At 37.7% G+C, this 14,883-nt stretch overlaps 1 protein-coding gene across 21 annotated transcripts; it reads right to left on the bottom strand.

Annotated features, from left to right (window-relative positions):
* Positions 1 to 344: 344 nt before the first annotated feature.
* On the bottom strand, positions 345 to 14,542 carry LOC104613051 (putative glutamyl endopeptidase, chloroplastic). Of its 21 annotated transcripts, none has more exons than XM_088890767.1 (9): positions 14,005 to 14,542; positions 13,796 to 13,861; positions 13,613 to 13,695; positions 12,326 to 12,479; positions 12,067 to 12,161; positions 11,447 to 11,546; positions 11,244 to 11,348; positions 779 to 919; positions 345 to 695 (listed from the first exon to the last, which is right to left on the bottom strand). In XM_088890767.1, exons 1-6 carry the CDS (start codon positions 14,031 to 14,033, stop codon positions 11,530 to 11,532), a joined length of 444 nt encoding a protein of 147 aa, XP_088746893.1. In that variant the 5' UTR covers positions 14,034 to 14,542; the 3' UTR covers positions 345 to 695; positions 779 to 919; positions 11,244 to 11,348; positions 11,447 to 11,529. The 21 variants fall into 21 exon arrangements, 5 of the variants coding, with proteins under 5 accessions (XP_088746893.1, XP_088746892.1, XP_088746891.1 ...); XM_088890766.1 differs by having other exon boundaries at positions 11,244 to 11,392; positions 11,487 to 11,546; positions 14,005 to 14,540; XR_016077876.1 differs by lacking the exon at positions 13,613 to 13,695 and having other exon boundaries at positions 11,244 to 11,392; positions 11,487 to 11,546; positions 12,067 to 12,479; positions 14,005 to 14,494.
* Positions 14,543 to 14,883: the final 341 nt, after the last annotated feature.

Genomic DNA, 14,883 nt, shown 5'->3' with positions numbered 1-14,883 from the left:
GGTGCGGCCTCTATGCTTGGTATTGATGCATTGGTGGTATGTAGATGGGACCAATGCCAAGACATGTATTAGTGGTCGCCCCAACAAGGCATCACTACAACAAAACTGCTGCTAAAATTCCTAAAAGCTGCTGCTAGAGGCTTTACCGGCAGCCAACAAACTGCCGCTAATTTTAGCGTGTGTTTTTAGCGGCAACCATGAACTTTTTTTAGCAGTCACGATTAAAAGTATTACTTTTTTCTTTTCAAATAACCTTTTTTTCTAATTTTCTTCAAATTACTTGTTTTCTCAATATTCATTTAAATCGAAATAAAATACAAAAATAAAAAAGAAACATCTACAAATAAAATTTGAAAAACCATTCTCCATTCAAAATATTTGAATCACAAATACATCTTAATTTTAATTTGATAAACTCTTGATTTGTACAAGAATTCAGTAGGGTTTGAACCAATCTTTCTTCATCTTCCCCTCATGTTTCCAACCACTTGTACTGATCGTACCATCTAACTCGCTCACGGAGCTCTTGTGGCAGCAACCCCATTGCTCTGAATCATGCCTTTTGACTCTCATCTCCTCAAGCCGAATTGTAAGAGATTGATGATAGGTTGTACAATATGCAGCCAGTTTCTTTGTAACTCCTCTTTGCTTACCCCATCAATGTCAACTATTAGGCATCAAAATCTCATAGAGTTCTGTAGGAACAACAACGGAAAATCTCATTATGCATGCAACACAACCTAGTGAAATGATTTGGCTAAGAAAGAAGTTGACATACTTGACCTCCCAGGTCCTAGAAGACAAATTTTGTATTTGATGCTTCAATACAACCTATATTGAGGCCAATAGTTGGAACTATACGATCAAGAGGAAGTCCTTCCAAGTTTGAATACAATGTCTTTAACTTCTCTAGCATAGTCTGCAAATTCATAAACAACAAGCCATGTTCATGTGAAGTTTGGGGCAATGTAATTGAGAAAACAACTGCAAATACACAAAAATCATATGTTATGTATTTAAAAAGGCTTAAAGTGATAGAAGCCAGCCTATCCAGTAGGCTTGAACCAAGGACTCTCACGCTCTCAACCTGTTCATAGTTTCATATTGAGATTTGCATAGTTTGGATTCTCTTGGCCTCCGAAGGGTTCCTTCAAAGAAACCTCTGAGGCGAGTAGATCTCACCACAAAGTTTGAATTTTTAGAATTTGAAGATAATTCAAATTCAAGCAAATTTGAAATATTTAGCATTTCAAAATTTCAACCAATACCTATTCAAATTTTCTAGTATTTTGAATAACTTGTTTTCATCATTTCAATTTTGAATAGGATCCAAATTGATGCCAAAATCAAAATCTTTTTACCCTTAATAAGGAGAGGATAATCTTCTAGATTGAAGTTTCATTAACCTAAGACAATGTGTGAACTTTATGATGCCGTGATTGGTGCATTTCTAAGTGCAATAAATGCATATTTAAGACATTAAAACTTCAAATAATGAGCCTCATCAGATAAAGTACAGACAGAGTTGGGATGTTTTACCCAACAACCCTATTTACAATTACAATTCAGCCCAAAACAGTTGTTCCTTTTGAACCCTTTGCCCGGCCAAAGACTTTTCCAAAGAACCCTGTGATAAACCACATGACTTGCTAATCACAAGGGAACAAAGCTTTCATAGTCAACAATAAAGTTATCGACTCTGGTTCTTATAACCAAAACCATACACAAATTTTTGATCAGTCAGGTTGTTATCAGCATTTTTGAGCAATCAGGTTCAGTGGAAAAGTGGAGACAAGTACAAACAAGAATAGGAGAAGAAAATATATTCTCTCTCAATATGATTATCGTGTAGCATTCTACAGCAGTACCATAAAACCAAAAACTTTAACTTTACCTGCATTGTTAGTGTTCCTGGATTATTGTCTTCTTCTCTATGAATAAGTAATATAGGCTTCTTAATTTTATTGGATGACATGAAAGGGCTCATCTCAACATAAGTACTAGTTGTTAGAAAGTGTATGCCCTTAGCTCCAATCAGATTGATGTACTTTTGACATTTATTGTAAATGAACAATAGTACATAATTGATTCATGTTATATCTGGTGTATTTCTGTATAATACCCTTAAACTAGACACTTATGAGACTCGTGTTATTTTAGAATCTTCATAACTGTTGGATAGACCTAGGGAGGCTTATTCTACTAAGGCTGACACTAATGTGCTGCCAAGTCGGTTGGGGTGGCTTGTCTCAGTTGCCAGGGTAAGACCTGAAGCACATGTAGTGTGGGTTTGATTAAAACTCTGAACCGGACCCCTAGACCATAGAGACAGATGGGCACAACTAAAAAGTTACACCTAACCCCTAGACTCGATTATGGTACTGCACTATGTGTTGGATTGGGCTGTCTTTGATATGTCATTAGTGAGATCCTTAGCTGGGGTCAAAACCTGGGTCTATTGGGGCAGTCAGAGAATTCATTTGAATGGGTGATCATAGTGACAAAATCAGCCCCTTTGTTAGACAAAGTGAATGATCAGGGAGTACACTCTCTCTGATGGAAACCTAAAACTACCAGAATTGATTTCAAACTTGTTGAGATTTGTTTTGCATAATATATTTATATAGAGATATACACATATATTATGGTTTCACAAAATATTTGCAAAATGTTTTAATTCCTGGGATCTATGCAAGTAGAGAGTGCGACATTGTACCTTGCAGCCAAGGCAGAGGTCCTCTCTTGTCGGGCAGTACTTGATCATTATGGGCTGAGAGGTTAAGTGTAAGACCATTTAGAGCTTTTATCTGATGAGCTAATCTTACTTAAGTCCATAGTCTTTATGCCTTCATAAGGTGGTTGGACCCAATGACCATTTAGTGTAAATGTTGGGCCTGCTAAAAGCCCATACTAAAAGGCTCAGGGGTTCACTATCTTTAGTAGTGAATTCGGCCAAGCCTTGTAATAGAGGCTGCTGAACCCATATGGCTTTTGTGGAGATCAATGTTAGGGTCTCATGCCATACAAAGAGAGCCAAGCTAGCTAGTAAATTAAAGGGGAAGTGAGCCTAATAACTTAATGGGCCTAAAGCCCAATTCGAACTGGGCTAATTAGATTAGTTAATAGTGGCCCGATTTGAGATTAGATCTGCTTCTAGATCAGCAAAAGAATAAGATATGTCTTATCCACTTAAGAGTTCGGATCCAAATAAAGATTTGGATCAAAGAACCCTTTCCTAATAGGATTAGGAAGCTGATCCAGAGAAGTTATAAATAGAGGGTGAAATCCTTCTATTAAACACTTTTTGCAAATCTCAGATCTTCTCTCTGCTCTTGCCGCCCTACTCTGTTCGATCTCCAGTTCTTGGAGTGATCAAGATTGGATCTTGATATTGTTTCTTGCTAGAAGAGTCAATCTTGAAGTTGTGCTCACATCCCTACGTGATTCTTGTTGAAGAATTGGAGTTCTTACTGAAGAATCTCTTTGTTGATCCTACCTCACCCTATGCTGTGTCATCCTCAATGGAGAATGGATTTGGTGAACTCTTTGGGTGTGAACACCTACGTTGGGAACTACTATTGATTCCATATCAGGTATATCCCTCCCTTAATCTTGGTTTCAGATCTGGTCCGGTTTGTCTCTAAAACGAACCTTGAAAAATGCAGTTTTTCTAAATCAGGGAATAGGATTCCCGGAAGGGAGAATGAAATTTTTGAAATTTTGCCCAACCACCCTACATGGTTCAGCCATCCATATGATGGATCTCTCTTCCCTTTAGTGGTATCAAAGCCAAGTTCAAGTCTTGAACCAAATTTAGACCAGATTTGAACTTATGCAAATGGGCAGAAATTGTTCTACCCGATTTGTGCAAGTTTGCAGTTTTTCTAAGAATTGGTTCCCAGTTTTTGGGCGTGTAGATCTGAAATTAATTATATTTTATTATTTAATGATTATGTAATGGTTCGGTAATTGTTTCTTGGATTCTTGGGCTGTCATGTGATGGAGATTGAATTCTTTAAAGGCGCCAAGATTTGCGCACGCTGCAATTATTAATTCTATTCATTTTGGTCTGTAAACATTTTTTTTATTTTTAGACAAAATGTATAGGATTTGATGTGACGTAATTAATAGAAAATTAGGTTTTTCTATTTTTTTTACGTCTGAAGACTTGCTAGAGAGCGTGGAGGAAGAGAAGACCTTTTGCAGTTTGAGAAACTGCAATCTGTGATTTGCAAATATTGAATTCCCAATCTATGATTAACTCTTTGTTTTGCAGATTTGCAATCACACGTACAGCCCTTTGATATGTTTTCTTGCTGATTCTTGATTGTTTTTAATTGGCTGTAATTAATTTTAGATCACAATCTTGAATTAAATCTTGAATTGGACACCAAACCCTAGGCCGATTTTCACCTGATTTGGTCCAAACTGGTTGGACCAAACCCATGGTTCAATGGGGTTAGTTTTCTGACCCAAATTCGGTTATGGGCTAGGGGTTTGGTGGCCCATTACAAGATCTAATTCGGTCCACCCTGTAAAACCCTGTTTTGTTATGTTAAAACTACAATAACCCAATTTCAGCATAAATGGTATATGGGCCGAAATGCCTTTTGCAGTTCAGCCCATACACCTGGATAACGTTATATGATAATATTATGGGCTTAATGGGCTGATATTGATTTAACTTAAATTAATTAGGGTTTTACAGTTGATTTAATTGATTGGATCAGTTTTCATGCATGTGGATGTATGTGATGTGTGATATGCTTCGTACATGGACCATAAGCACTAGGACCATGTTTATTTGTTAGTGGCTCTTTGTGCACACCATAGCTGATGCACATCATTGCCATGGTGCCCTAAGGATCATTGGATGATATCTTTTTCCAATGGGCCTCAGTCTAGCTTCCTCCCCAAGAGGAACTGTATGGAACCCTAGCCGCTTTGGGCCCATTTGAATATGACTTTAAGAAAGTCAGTGAGAGTCGCTTTGGTTTGACCTAAATAAGATTTAGGGTCGTAACAATTTGTTCCCTCCAAATATATAAGTGTATGTGATTGGGAGATTCATATGATGAGCTCTCTAAAGACCTTCCATCATTAACATGAAGGTGGGCTTATCAGTAATGAGCAGATGCACCATAAAATTGGGTTATCCATTTGCTAGTGAGTTTGTTTGCTTGCTTCATAAGATGATAGGGGCGCCATAGACCGATGAGGAGGGGCCTATCCTAAAATGGAAGACTCTTTCACAGTACCTTGTCGTTCACGAATATGACGGGTCTGCACTTACTAGACATAAAGGTTTAACTTAAAATGGCAGTGAACCTTGTCTGATAGAGGCCAAAGGAAAAGCTCATAAGATGAGTAGATATGATCCTTTACACAAAGTTGTGGGGCTTTGCAGCTAAAACAGTTGGCTCCATGCACCGTATGTGATTTCTCACAATTCCAGAGACATAACCGTGTCTCCATCACTGAGACGGAAGGGAAATCTTAGAGATGAAGAAATGAAAATGGAACATAAATTAAAAGTCTTTTCTATGTAGATAACATGAATCAGTTTAGGTTATAGAATAATAATTTGCATTGCCTTTTATCGTAAATGGCAAATGGACAATTCGCCAAATTGTTGGACGATAACAAGCTTAAGGGACCAAATTATGCCGACTGGTTCTATAACCTTATGCTGGTTTTGACGTCCGAGAAATTGGACAAGGTTGTTAAAAACCCTTCTCTGGAACGTCCGGGTGATAGGGCTTCTGAGGCCTGTAGGAGGAAATATCAAGAATGGAAGGAGAAGAACTCTCTTGCTTGGTGTTATATCATAGCTTCCTTAGACAATCTGATACAAAAACAATTCAATAAGATCAAAGTGTCCAAGGATATCATGGATAATCTAAGGACCATGTATGAAGAGAAAAATTGTTCTACTCGATAGAAGGTCTTAAAGTTGTTTATGACCACACAAATGACTGAGAACCAACAGGTTCATGACCATTGTCTAAAGATGATGGGTTATATCAATGAATTGGAGGCTCTCAGATCAGGGATAGATGCTGACACCAAAATTGATGTCGTGCTAAACTCTTTGCCTCCCTCCTTTAATCAGTTTATCATGAAATTTAATATGAATAAGCTAAAGGTTAGCCTTCAAGAACTCAATAATATGTTGTAGAGGGCTGAAGAACTAATTAAGAATGATAGGCCGATTACCATGCTTGTAGATGGTGGAAAATCGGGCAAAAAAAAGCGGAAGGCAAAGAAGAAGCCTCAGAAAAAGGTTAGCAAACTTAAAAAGTAGAAGAATGACAAACATTAGATGCTTGTCAATTCTGCAAGTAGACCGGCCACTGGAAGAAGAATTATTCTCAATCTCTGAAGACTAAGAAGCAAGGTAATTTCAAATCCTTTGTCATAGAAACCAATTTGTTAGATACTTCTGCATCATATTATATCGACTCTGAGGCTTCTACTAATGCATGTAACACATTGCAAGGGTTCAAGACAAGCAGAAGGCTGAGTGACGGAGAAGTGACTCTTTACTTGGGGACATCTGCAATTGTTGTAGCTACAACCATAAGAACTGTAGATTTATATTACAAAGAATGAATAATTACTCTTAAAGATTGTCTTTATGTACCTACTTTGAGAAGAAATTTGATTTCTATTTCAAAATTGTGTATGGATGGTTATTCTATTTTATTTAGTAAGGTGATTACTATTAAACAGAATAACAAATTCCTCACTTACGGAGAACTTGATAATAGTCTCTATGTTCTCCATCCTTGTTTGGCAACTAACTTAACCAAAACTGTTGAAAATAATCCCCAAGAAAAGAACACGTGATACAGTTAATCCCACGTGCCTGTGGCATTACTGACTTGGCCACATTAACATAGATCGCATCATTGAGTTGATAAAGGATGGTCCTTTGGATTTTTTAACTGTAGAAGATCTTCCAACCTATGAACCTTGCCTTCAGGGTAAGATGATGAAACGACTAGTTATAGGTAAGCCTAAAAGATCTACAGGCACACATGAACTAATACATACTGATGTATATGGTCCTATGAATGTTAGGATACGTAACCAGCACGTTTATTTTATAACATTTACCGATGATTTCTCATAGTATGGTTGTACCTAATGAGACACAAATCTGAATCCTTTGAAAAGTTCAAGGAGTTCAGACAAGAGGTCAAGAAACAATTGGGGAGACAAATTAAAGTCCTTCGACAAATCGAGGAGGCGAATATCTCTCCGACGAATTCAGGGACTACTTAAAGGAAAATGGGATTGTATCACAACTAGTTCCTCCTATTACATCATAATTAAATGGTGTATCAAAGAGAAATCAGACTCTATTGGATATGGTCTGTTCACTTCTCATCCACTCGGAATTACCTATATCCTTTTGATGTTACGCATTAGAGATTACGATATACATGCTGAACTGGGTTCCAACCAAATTCGTTCATAAGACTCCATATAAGCTATGGACCGGTAAGAAACGAAGTGTAAGATACTTGAAGATTTGGAGTTGTCTGGCACATGTTAAAAGAATAAGTGCTGACAAATTGGAATCCAAGACTAGTCGTTGCCTATTTGTAGATTACCCCAAAAGCTCCATAGGTTACTTATTCTATGACCAAAGGAGCAAAATGTGTTTTGTAGTCGAAATGCCTATTTCTTGAAAAAAGACTACATCCTGGACAATCATCGTCAGGAAATAATTCTTGATGAGGAGAGCCCAGAGGTAATGGGAGATTTCCTACAGGCTCTAGATAGTAACCAACCTAGAAGGTCTACCTGGGTTTCTAGGCCTCCAATACGTTATGGCTATGATCAAGAAAGTTACTTGATGGAAGCCATGAACAGTAAGGAAGATCACGTGACTTATACATAAGCTATGTTGGACATAGATTCCTTGAAGTGGGTAGATGCCATGAAAGTTGAGATAGACACGATGGAGACCAACAAGGTCTGGACTCTTGTGAACCCATCCCTGGGGTGAAAGCAATTATTGCAAATGAATCTGCAAGAGGAAGAAGGGCCCTGATGATAAGATTGTGACCTATAAAGCTCGTCTTGTGGCAAAATGGTACTCAAAAAGAATGATCGACTATGAGGAAACCTTTTCACCAGTGGCCATGCTTAAGTCCATTAGAATCCTACTAGCTGTAGCACTATACTATGATTACAAGATTTGGCAAATGGATGTCAAAACTGCGTTCCTGAACAGATATCTTATTGAAGATATCTACATACAGCAACATTATAGGTCAAGAACACAGTGTGTGTAAAATTATTTGATCCATATATGAACTTAAGCAAGCTTCTAGGAGCTAGAACATCCGGTTTGACTCTACCGTCAAATATTTTGACTTTGAGCAGAATCCAGATGAGCCCTGTGTTTACAATAAGACAATAGGAGATAAAGTTACATTCTTTGTTCTGTATGTAGATGACATTCTACTCATTAGGAATGATGTAGGATTGTTAACTACGGTGAAAGTGTGGCTTTCACCGCAATTATCCATGAAAGATCTTGGAGAAGCCTCCTACATTTTGGGATTTCGACTCTATAGAGATAGATCGAAGAGGATAATAGGATTATCCCAGTCTACTAAAATTGACAAAATTGTCAAGAGATACATCATGGAGAACTCCAAGAAAGGAAATGTTCCTTTTAGGAACGGAGTCACTCTCTCCAAGGGTATGTCTCCCAAGACTCCCGAGGAGATTGAAGGCATGAGAGAGGTTCTCTATGCCTCAGCCGTAGAGAGCATTATGTATGACATGCTATGCACTCGGCCTAACATTGCTCAGGCAGTGAGTGTGGTAAGTAGATATCAATCAAACATAGGACAGGAGCCCTAGATAGCTGTGAAAAACATACTGAAATACTTTCGAATGACAAAAGAGTTTTGTCTGGTATTCGATGGTAGTTCACTACAGATCCTAGGATATATCGATGTCGACTTCCATTCAGATCCAGATGGTAGAAAGTCCATATCTGGTTGCATCTTTTTTATGGGGTCCTGTAGTAGAAAAATTGTCAACGACCCAAGCCAAGCACATTTCTGTAAGTGAGACTGCCTAATGTATCAAGTGTCACAACACTAGATCTATGGGAGATTGTTGTTAGACGAGGCATCCTGATTTAGAATGTTGCATCAACGGAGAATGTTGTAGACCCATTAACTAAGCCATTGACCTAGAAAGTGTGTGCGAAACATGTTGACAATTTGGGACTAAGGCTTGTATACGATTGGACCTAAGTACAAGTGGGAACTGTTAGACAATGTATGCCCTTAGCTCCAATCGGATTGATGTAATTTTGACATTTATTGTAAATGAATAATAATGCATAATTGATTCATGTTATATCTGGCGTGTTTCTGTATAATACCCTTAAATTAGACACTTATGAGACTCATGTTAGTTTAGAATCTTCACAGCTGTTGGATAGACCTATGGAGGTTTTTCTTGCCATGGTTGACACTAATGTGCTGTCAAGTCGGTTGGGGTGGCTTGTCTCAACTGCTAGAGTGAGACCTGAAGCACATGTAGTGTAGGTTTGATTGAAACTCTAAACTAGACCATTTTTCAATTATGCCCTAAACCTTGGAGATAGATGGTCAAAACTGAAAAATTACACCTGACCCCTAGACTCGATTATGGTACTGCACTAGGTGTTGGATGGACTGTCTTTGATATGCCAATCAGTGAGATCCTTAGCGGGGGTCAAAACATAGGTATATTGGGGCAATCTGAGAATTCACCTGAGTGGGTGATCATAATGACAGAATCAGCCCCTTTGTCGAACAAAGTGAATGATCGGAGAATGCACTCTCTGATGGAAACCTAAAACTACCGGCAGTTGATTTCAAAATTGTTGAGATTTGTTTTAGAAAATATATTTATATAGAGGTATACATATATTATAATTTCACAAAATGTTTGCAAAATATTTTAATTGTCGGGATCTATGTGAGCAAAGAGTGCAACATTGTACCTTGCAACCAAGGGAGAGGTCCACTCTTGTCAGATAGTGTTTGATCATTATGGGCTGAGAGGTTAAGTGTATGACCATTTAGGGCTTTTACCTGATGGATTAATCTCATTTAAGACCATAGTCCTTGGGCCTTCATTAGGTGGCTGGACCCAATGACCATTTAGTGTAAATGTTGGGCCTAGTAAGAGCCCATACTAATGGGTTCAATGGTTCACTATCTTCAGTAGTGAATTCAGCCAAGCCTTGTAACAAAGGCTAGGCTGAACCCATATGGTTTTTGTGGAGATCAATGTTAGGGTCCCACGCCATACAAAGAGAGCCAAGCTAGCCACCAAATAAAAGAGAAGTGAGCTTGATGACTTAATGGGCCTAAAGCCTAATTTGAACTGGCTTAATGAGATTAATAAGAGATGGGCGAATTTGAGTTTAGATTTGCTTCTAGATTAGCAAGAGGATAAGATATGTGTTATCCACTTAAGAGTTCAAATCCAAGTAGAGATTTGGATCAAAGAACCCTTTCCTGATAGGATTAGGAAGCTGATCTAGAGAAGTTATAAATAGAGGGAGAAATCATTCTGTTAAACACTTTTTGCAAATCTCAAATCTTCTCTCTACTCTTGCCACCCTACCCTGTTCGATCTCCAGTTCTTGGAGTGATCAAGATTGTATCTTGATATTGTTTCTTGCTAGAAGACTCAATCTTGAAATTGTGCTCACATCCCTGCGTAATTCTTGCTGAAGAATTGGGGTTTTTACTGAAGAATCTCTTTGCTGATCCTACCTCACCATAAGTTGTGTCATCTTCAGTGGAAGACGGATTTGGTGAACTCTTTGGGCATGAACACCTACGTTGGGAACTACTGTTAATTCCGTATCAGGTATATCCCTCCCTTAATCTTGGTTTTAGATCTGGTCTGGTTTGTTTCAAGAATGAACCTTGAAAAATACAGTTTTTCTAAATCAAGGAATAGGATTCCCGGAAGGGAGAAAAATTTTTGAAATTTCACACAGCCACCCTGCATGGTTCGGCCATCCATATGATGTATCTCCTTTCCCTTCACTAGTGGCCTCCCAAAGTGTTTTGTCCTCATTCCACAACAGTGACAACATAGAGTAAAAAGGCATGAAATGCAAATCATTGCAGATAAGGAGAGAAAAAGCAAAAGCTCTTGACAATTTGTTAAGTAAAAATGGATTTAGACAAGTCATAAGATGTTATTACCTGAAAACTAGAAGGAGTAAGTGTTCTATTGTAAGTCCAAAGCGAGAAATTCCATAATAGAAGAGATGAGGAGCATGTGCTAGGAGATTTGCAGTCATGAATGCCCTATAAGAATGATCTCCAACAACAATTTTGTTTGGATGAGCCACCTAAAACAAGTGTTTGACCAGAAAAACCAAGTCATAATGTATATACTAATATACCAATGATGTTCATCAGGGAGAAATTTTGTAGAAGATTTACCCCCGCCATATAACTTCCTCGACTACAGCTTCATCACTAGCAACTAGATGCTCCACATACCTATTTAAGACAAGTTAGATCTATGGATAAAGTTCTAAAATTTTAAGTTATCGAAATTAGTTTTTCTAGATTTAATAACAGTTGAATTGATAATAAAAGAAAAAGAAATTTCCTTTTACTAGATGGAATAGAGTCAGTTTTGGTTTTGGCTTTTAATGGTTATTAGGCTGATTGTTTTTGTGAACCAATGACCAACTTGTATAGCTTCTAAGGGGTAAGGTATTTAAACCCCCCCTTCCCCAGGTATTTTTGGATATCTAATAAAATTTAACAGTTTCCACCCTTCCACTGGAAGTAAAGCTTGGGGTTAATAACAAAAACTGAAAAAAAAAAGAACTATTGGATAACAAGAGAAGCATGTAAACAGAAATCTGAAGCAGGGTATGAAATAGAGATTCCATTGGTAAGGATGATATGTGAAGAGACAAGATAGGAGAACCAGTGACCGCATTTATTAGATAGATAGGATCTGCATTTGGGTACAAAATGGAACTTTACAGGACTTTGAGAAAGAAACCACCTTTCCTGGAAAGATGGGAATCAGATTGCCTGTCATTTGCCTCTTCATCACCCTCACCAATAATTGGTATTGTTGGACCAGATAGAATAGCAAATCTGCAGGACATGGGAACATTAATTATATTTGTCCCAAAGTTATTTAATCACAAAATCCTATAAGAGAGATTCTATCAAAAGGAAATGTGGTAACAAACAAATCAATCATACTAGGAAAGATGGAAGAAGTTAAAAACCACTAAGGGTACAAGAAAGATAAATACCTTCTGGCCAGCCAAAGAAGGGTTGATGTTGGGCCTATGCCTGCAAACTCATTAGGAGAACCAAAGATCTGTCCAACGGCATCTTTTCTTTTAAAATCTCCAGGGTAAGACCACACAAGACATGGAAGGGGACCATCTTTAGAGGGATCATATCCTAGAGGCAAATATAGTGTTGCAGTAAGTTTAACACTATCCTTTCTCTGGTACCTAATCATCTCTTTCTGTAATGAGGCCAGATGAGGGTATGGATGGGGGAAGTTAGTAATTTGGTAGATTTTCATATCTGGCCAACTCTGTATGTAATATTGAGTGTTTTCTGTTTTTGACTCTTTAGAAGTCAATATTTTCAGTTAATCAATGCAAAAGACACCCTCATTCTGATCTGACATCAAGGCAATAACTGTCTCATTTTGATATGACATCCACCTCAGTTGTACTTATTTTTTGGACATGGTATTTCTTTATTGCCTACAAAAGTTGATTTCAGAATTCAGAGTATGAACAAAAATTCTATCACTTGGTATACGCTTCCTAACCTTGAATCTCTCCCTCTTAATTTCATTTCAGTTTTCTCTTTTTCCCTCTCTAGTTTCTTTTCCCCTTATCTATAGCTCTGAGCCACAGTTTTCAAGTTGTAATGGGCTAGTATGGAAAAAACAGGGGCACATTGTTTGCAAGTCACCCAGGCAGTGAAAATTTACCAAAAAAGAGAAATAAAACCTGAAATCTCCAAGTTATTTTCCTAGGTGGAATACTCAAATAACATCCACTTTGAATCAGAATTAAGAAAAAAAATTATAATAGTTTTACCAAATAACAAAATACTTCACCTAAAAAGCACACACAATCATTAAATCCACATGGAAATAGAAATTTAAATAATCCATTTCACCAAGCTATCTGCTATATGCTTGACCGGACATATGGATCAACAAACAAGCATGAATTTCTGTAAGAGCACATATTCATACACATAGAGGAGGATCTGTGTTCTCTATAACATAGTCCTGGTTTATTTCTCACATAATGTCCAACCTTACTGCATCAAATCAGGTCAATAACATCTAAGTCTTTTATGGCTTCTCATTATAGATGGTATTCTCTATCTAAGCATAGCAAAATAACAAAAAACCAATTTACTTTTGTTATTTCTGCAGTAGCCGATTAAACATAGCCGATTAAACACTTATGCAAACAAAAGAGGATAAAATTTGATTCAACATTTTTGCTAGGATTGTTATTCTTCTACATAGTAAATTAATAGAAAAAAAAAAAAAAAAAACATACTAATTGAAGTGCTTTCCCTAGTGTCACCAATTTTAGAGTAACCTTTTGTGGTGTATCCTTGCTCACTGGAATCTCCATGGTCGCTTGCAACAAATACAACATTAAAAAGAAAAAACATTCTTTACTAGAACTAAAAGAAAAACCCTAGTTTAAAATTAAATCCAGCAGTGTCCCAAAACTTACAGCTTGTACGCCCAAAACCAGTGATTCCTTCTAAACCTTTGGAGTTTACCTAGTGATGTTGGTGTCCTAAGATGTTGTTCGATGGTGAGAGGTCGACGTCGATCATGAGAAAGAGAGATCGCGCGAGAGAGAGATTGAAAGAGAGCGAGCAGAGAATAAGAAAAGGAGAGATAGATATAGAGAGAGAGAGAGAGAAAGAAAGAGATTACCTATTGATGCTGGTGTCCTTGGATGCCATCTAGTGGTGAGAGGTCGACGTCGATTGTGAGAGAGAGATCGCGTGAGAGAGAGACTGAAAGAGAGCGAGCAGAGAATGAGAAAGGGGAGATAGAGAGAAAGAGATTAATAGGTGTCCTTGGATGTCGTTTGGTGGTGAGAGGTTGACGTCGACTGTGAGAGAGATCGCGCAAGAGGGAAAGAGAGCAGAAAGAGTGAGAAGCCCTCATTTGCGCCACAACTTTTAGTGGCAATCGATTATTCTATAGTGATAGTTTTAAACGACTGCCGCTAGAGAATCTTATTTCTAGCGGCAATCGGCCTTTAGCTATCTTCTAAACTGTCGCTAATTTTCATTTTTCTTGTAGTGCATGATATGTTGTATTATCAGAAATCACCTAGAATTCCTAGTTGATGGAGAATGGCCTAATAGCCACCGGTAGCTCGATTGACCCCTATGTGATACATGCATTACCGTTGAAGTTTATGATTTCCATTGGCAGCCCTTTAATAGTTTCTCTTTGATCAATAAGAGCCGCATCTCATATCCCTCTATCTTGGTCGTGATGTATAGAGGCCGGTTGTGGTGGAGGTCTGTAGCCAGCATTTCATTTGGGGTGAACTCTACATGGAACTTTATCTATGTGATAGGGTTCGAGTGGCCTCTTGAACACTTCTACTAACGCCCTGATGGTGAGTTGTCATGTTGCAACACTAGCTCCCTGGTTACTAAGGAACTATTGTAGGTCTGGACTCTACTTGAACCGTTGGATCAACAATAATAATAAAATGAAATAAGATAAATGGTAAAAAATAAAAATAAAGAACAGAAAAAAAAATCAAGGCTAAAGGGGGTAAAAGTTTGAGGAATA

Source organism: Nelumbo nucifera, chromosome 6, assembly GCF_055504915.1.
Source record: "Nelumbo nucifera cultivar China Antique chromosome 6, China Antique-T2T, whole genome shotgun sequence".
In the NCBI taxonomy this organism is placed as follows: Eukaryota; Viridiplantae; Streptophyta; class Magnoliopsida; order Proteales; family Nelumbonaceae; genus Nelumbo; species Nelumbo nucifera.
The sequence above is the reverse complement of the archived record's forward strand: the minus strand, read 5'-3'. Positions and strand labels throughout refer to the sequence as shown.

Coding starts and splice junctions, on each gene's coding strand:
- LOC104613051 (XM_088890765.1), bottom strand. CDS start 14,033: ATGGCATCCAAGGACACCAGCATCAATAG. Junction 13,862..14,004: donor AAGGACACCAGCATCAATAG/GTAATCTCTTTC, acceptor ACAACATCTTAG/GACACCAACATCACTAGGTA. Junction 12,480..13,612: donor TAGGGAAAGCACTTCAATTA/GTATGTTTTTTT, acceptor ATTTGCCTCTAG/GATATGATCCCTCTAAAGAT.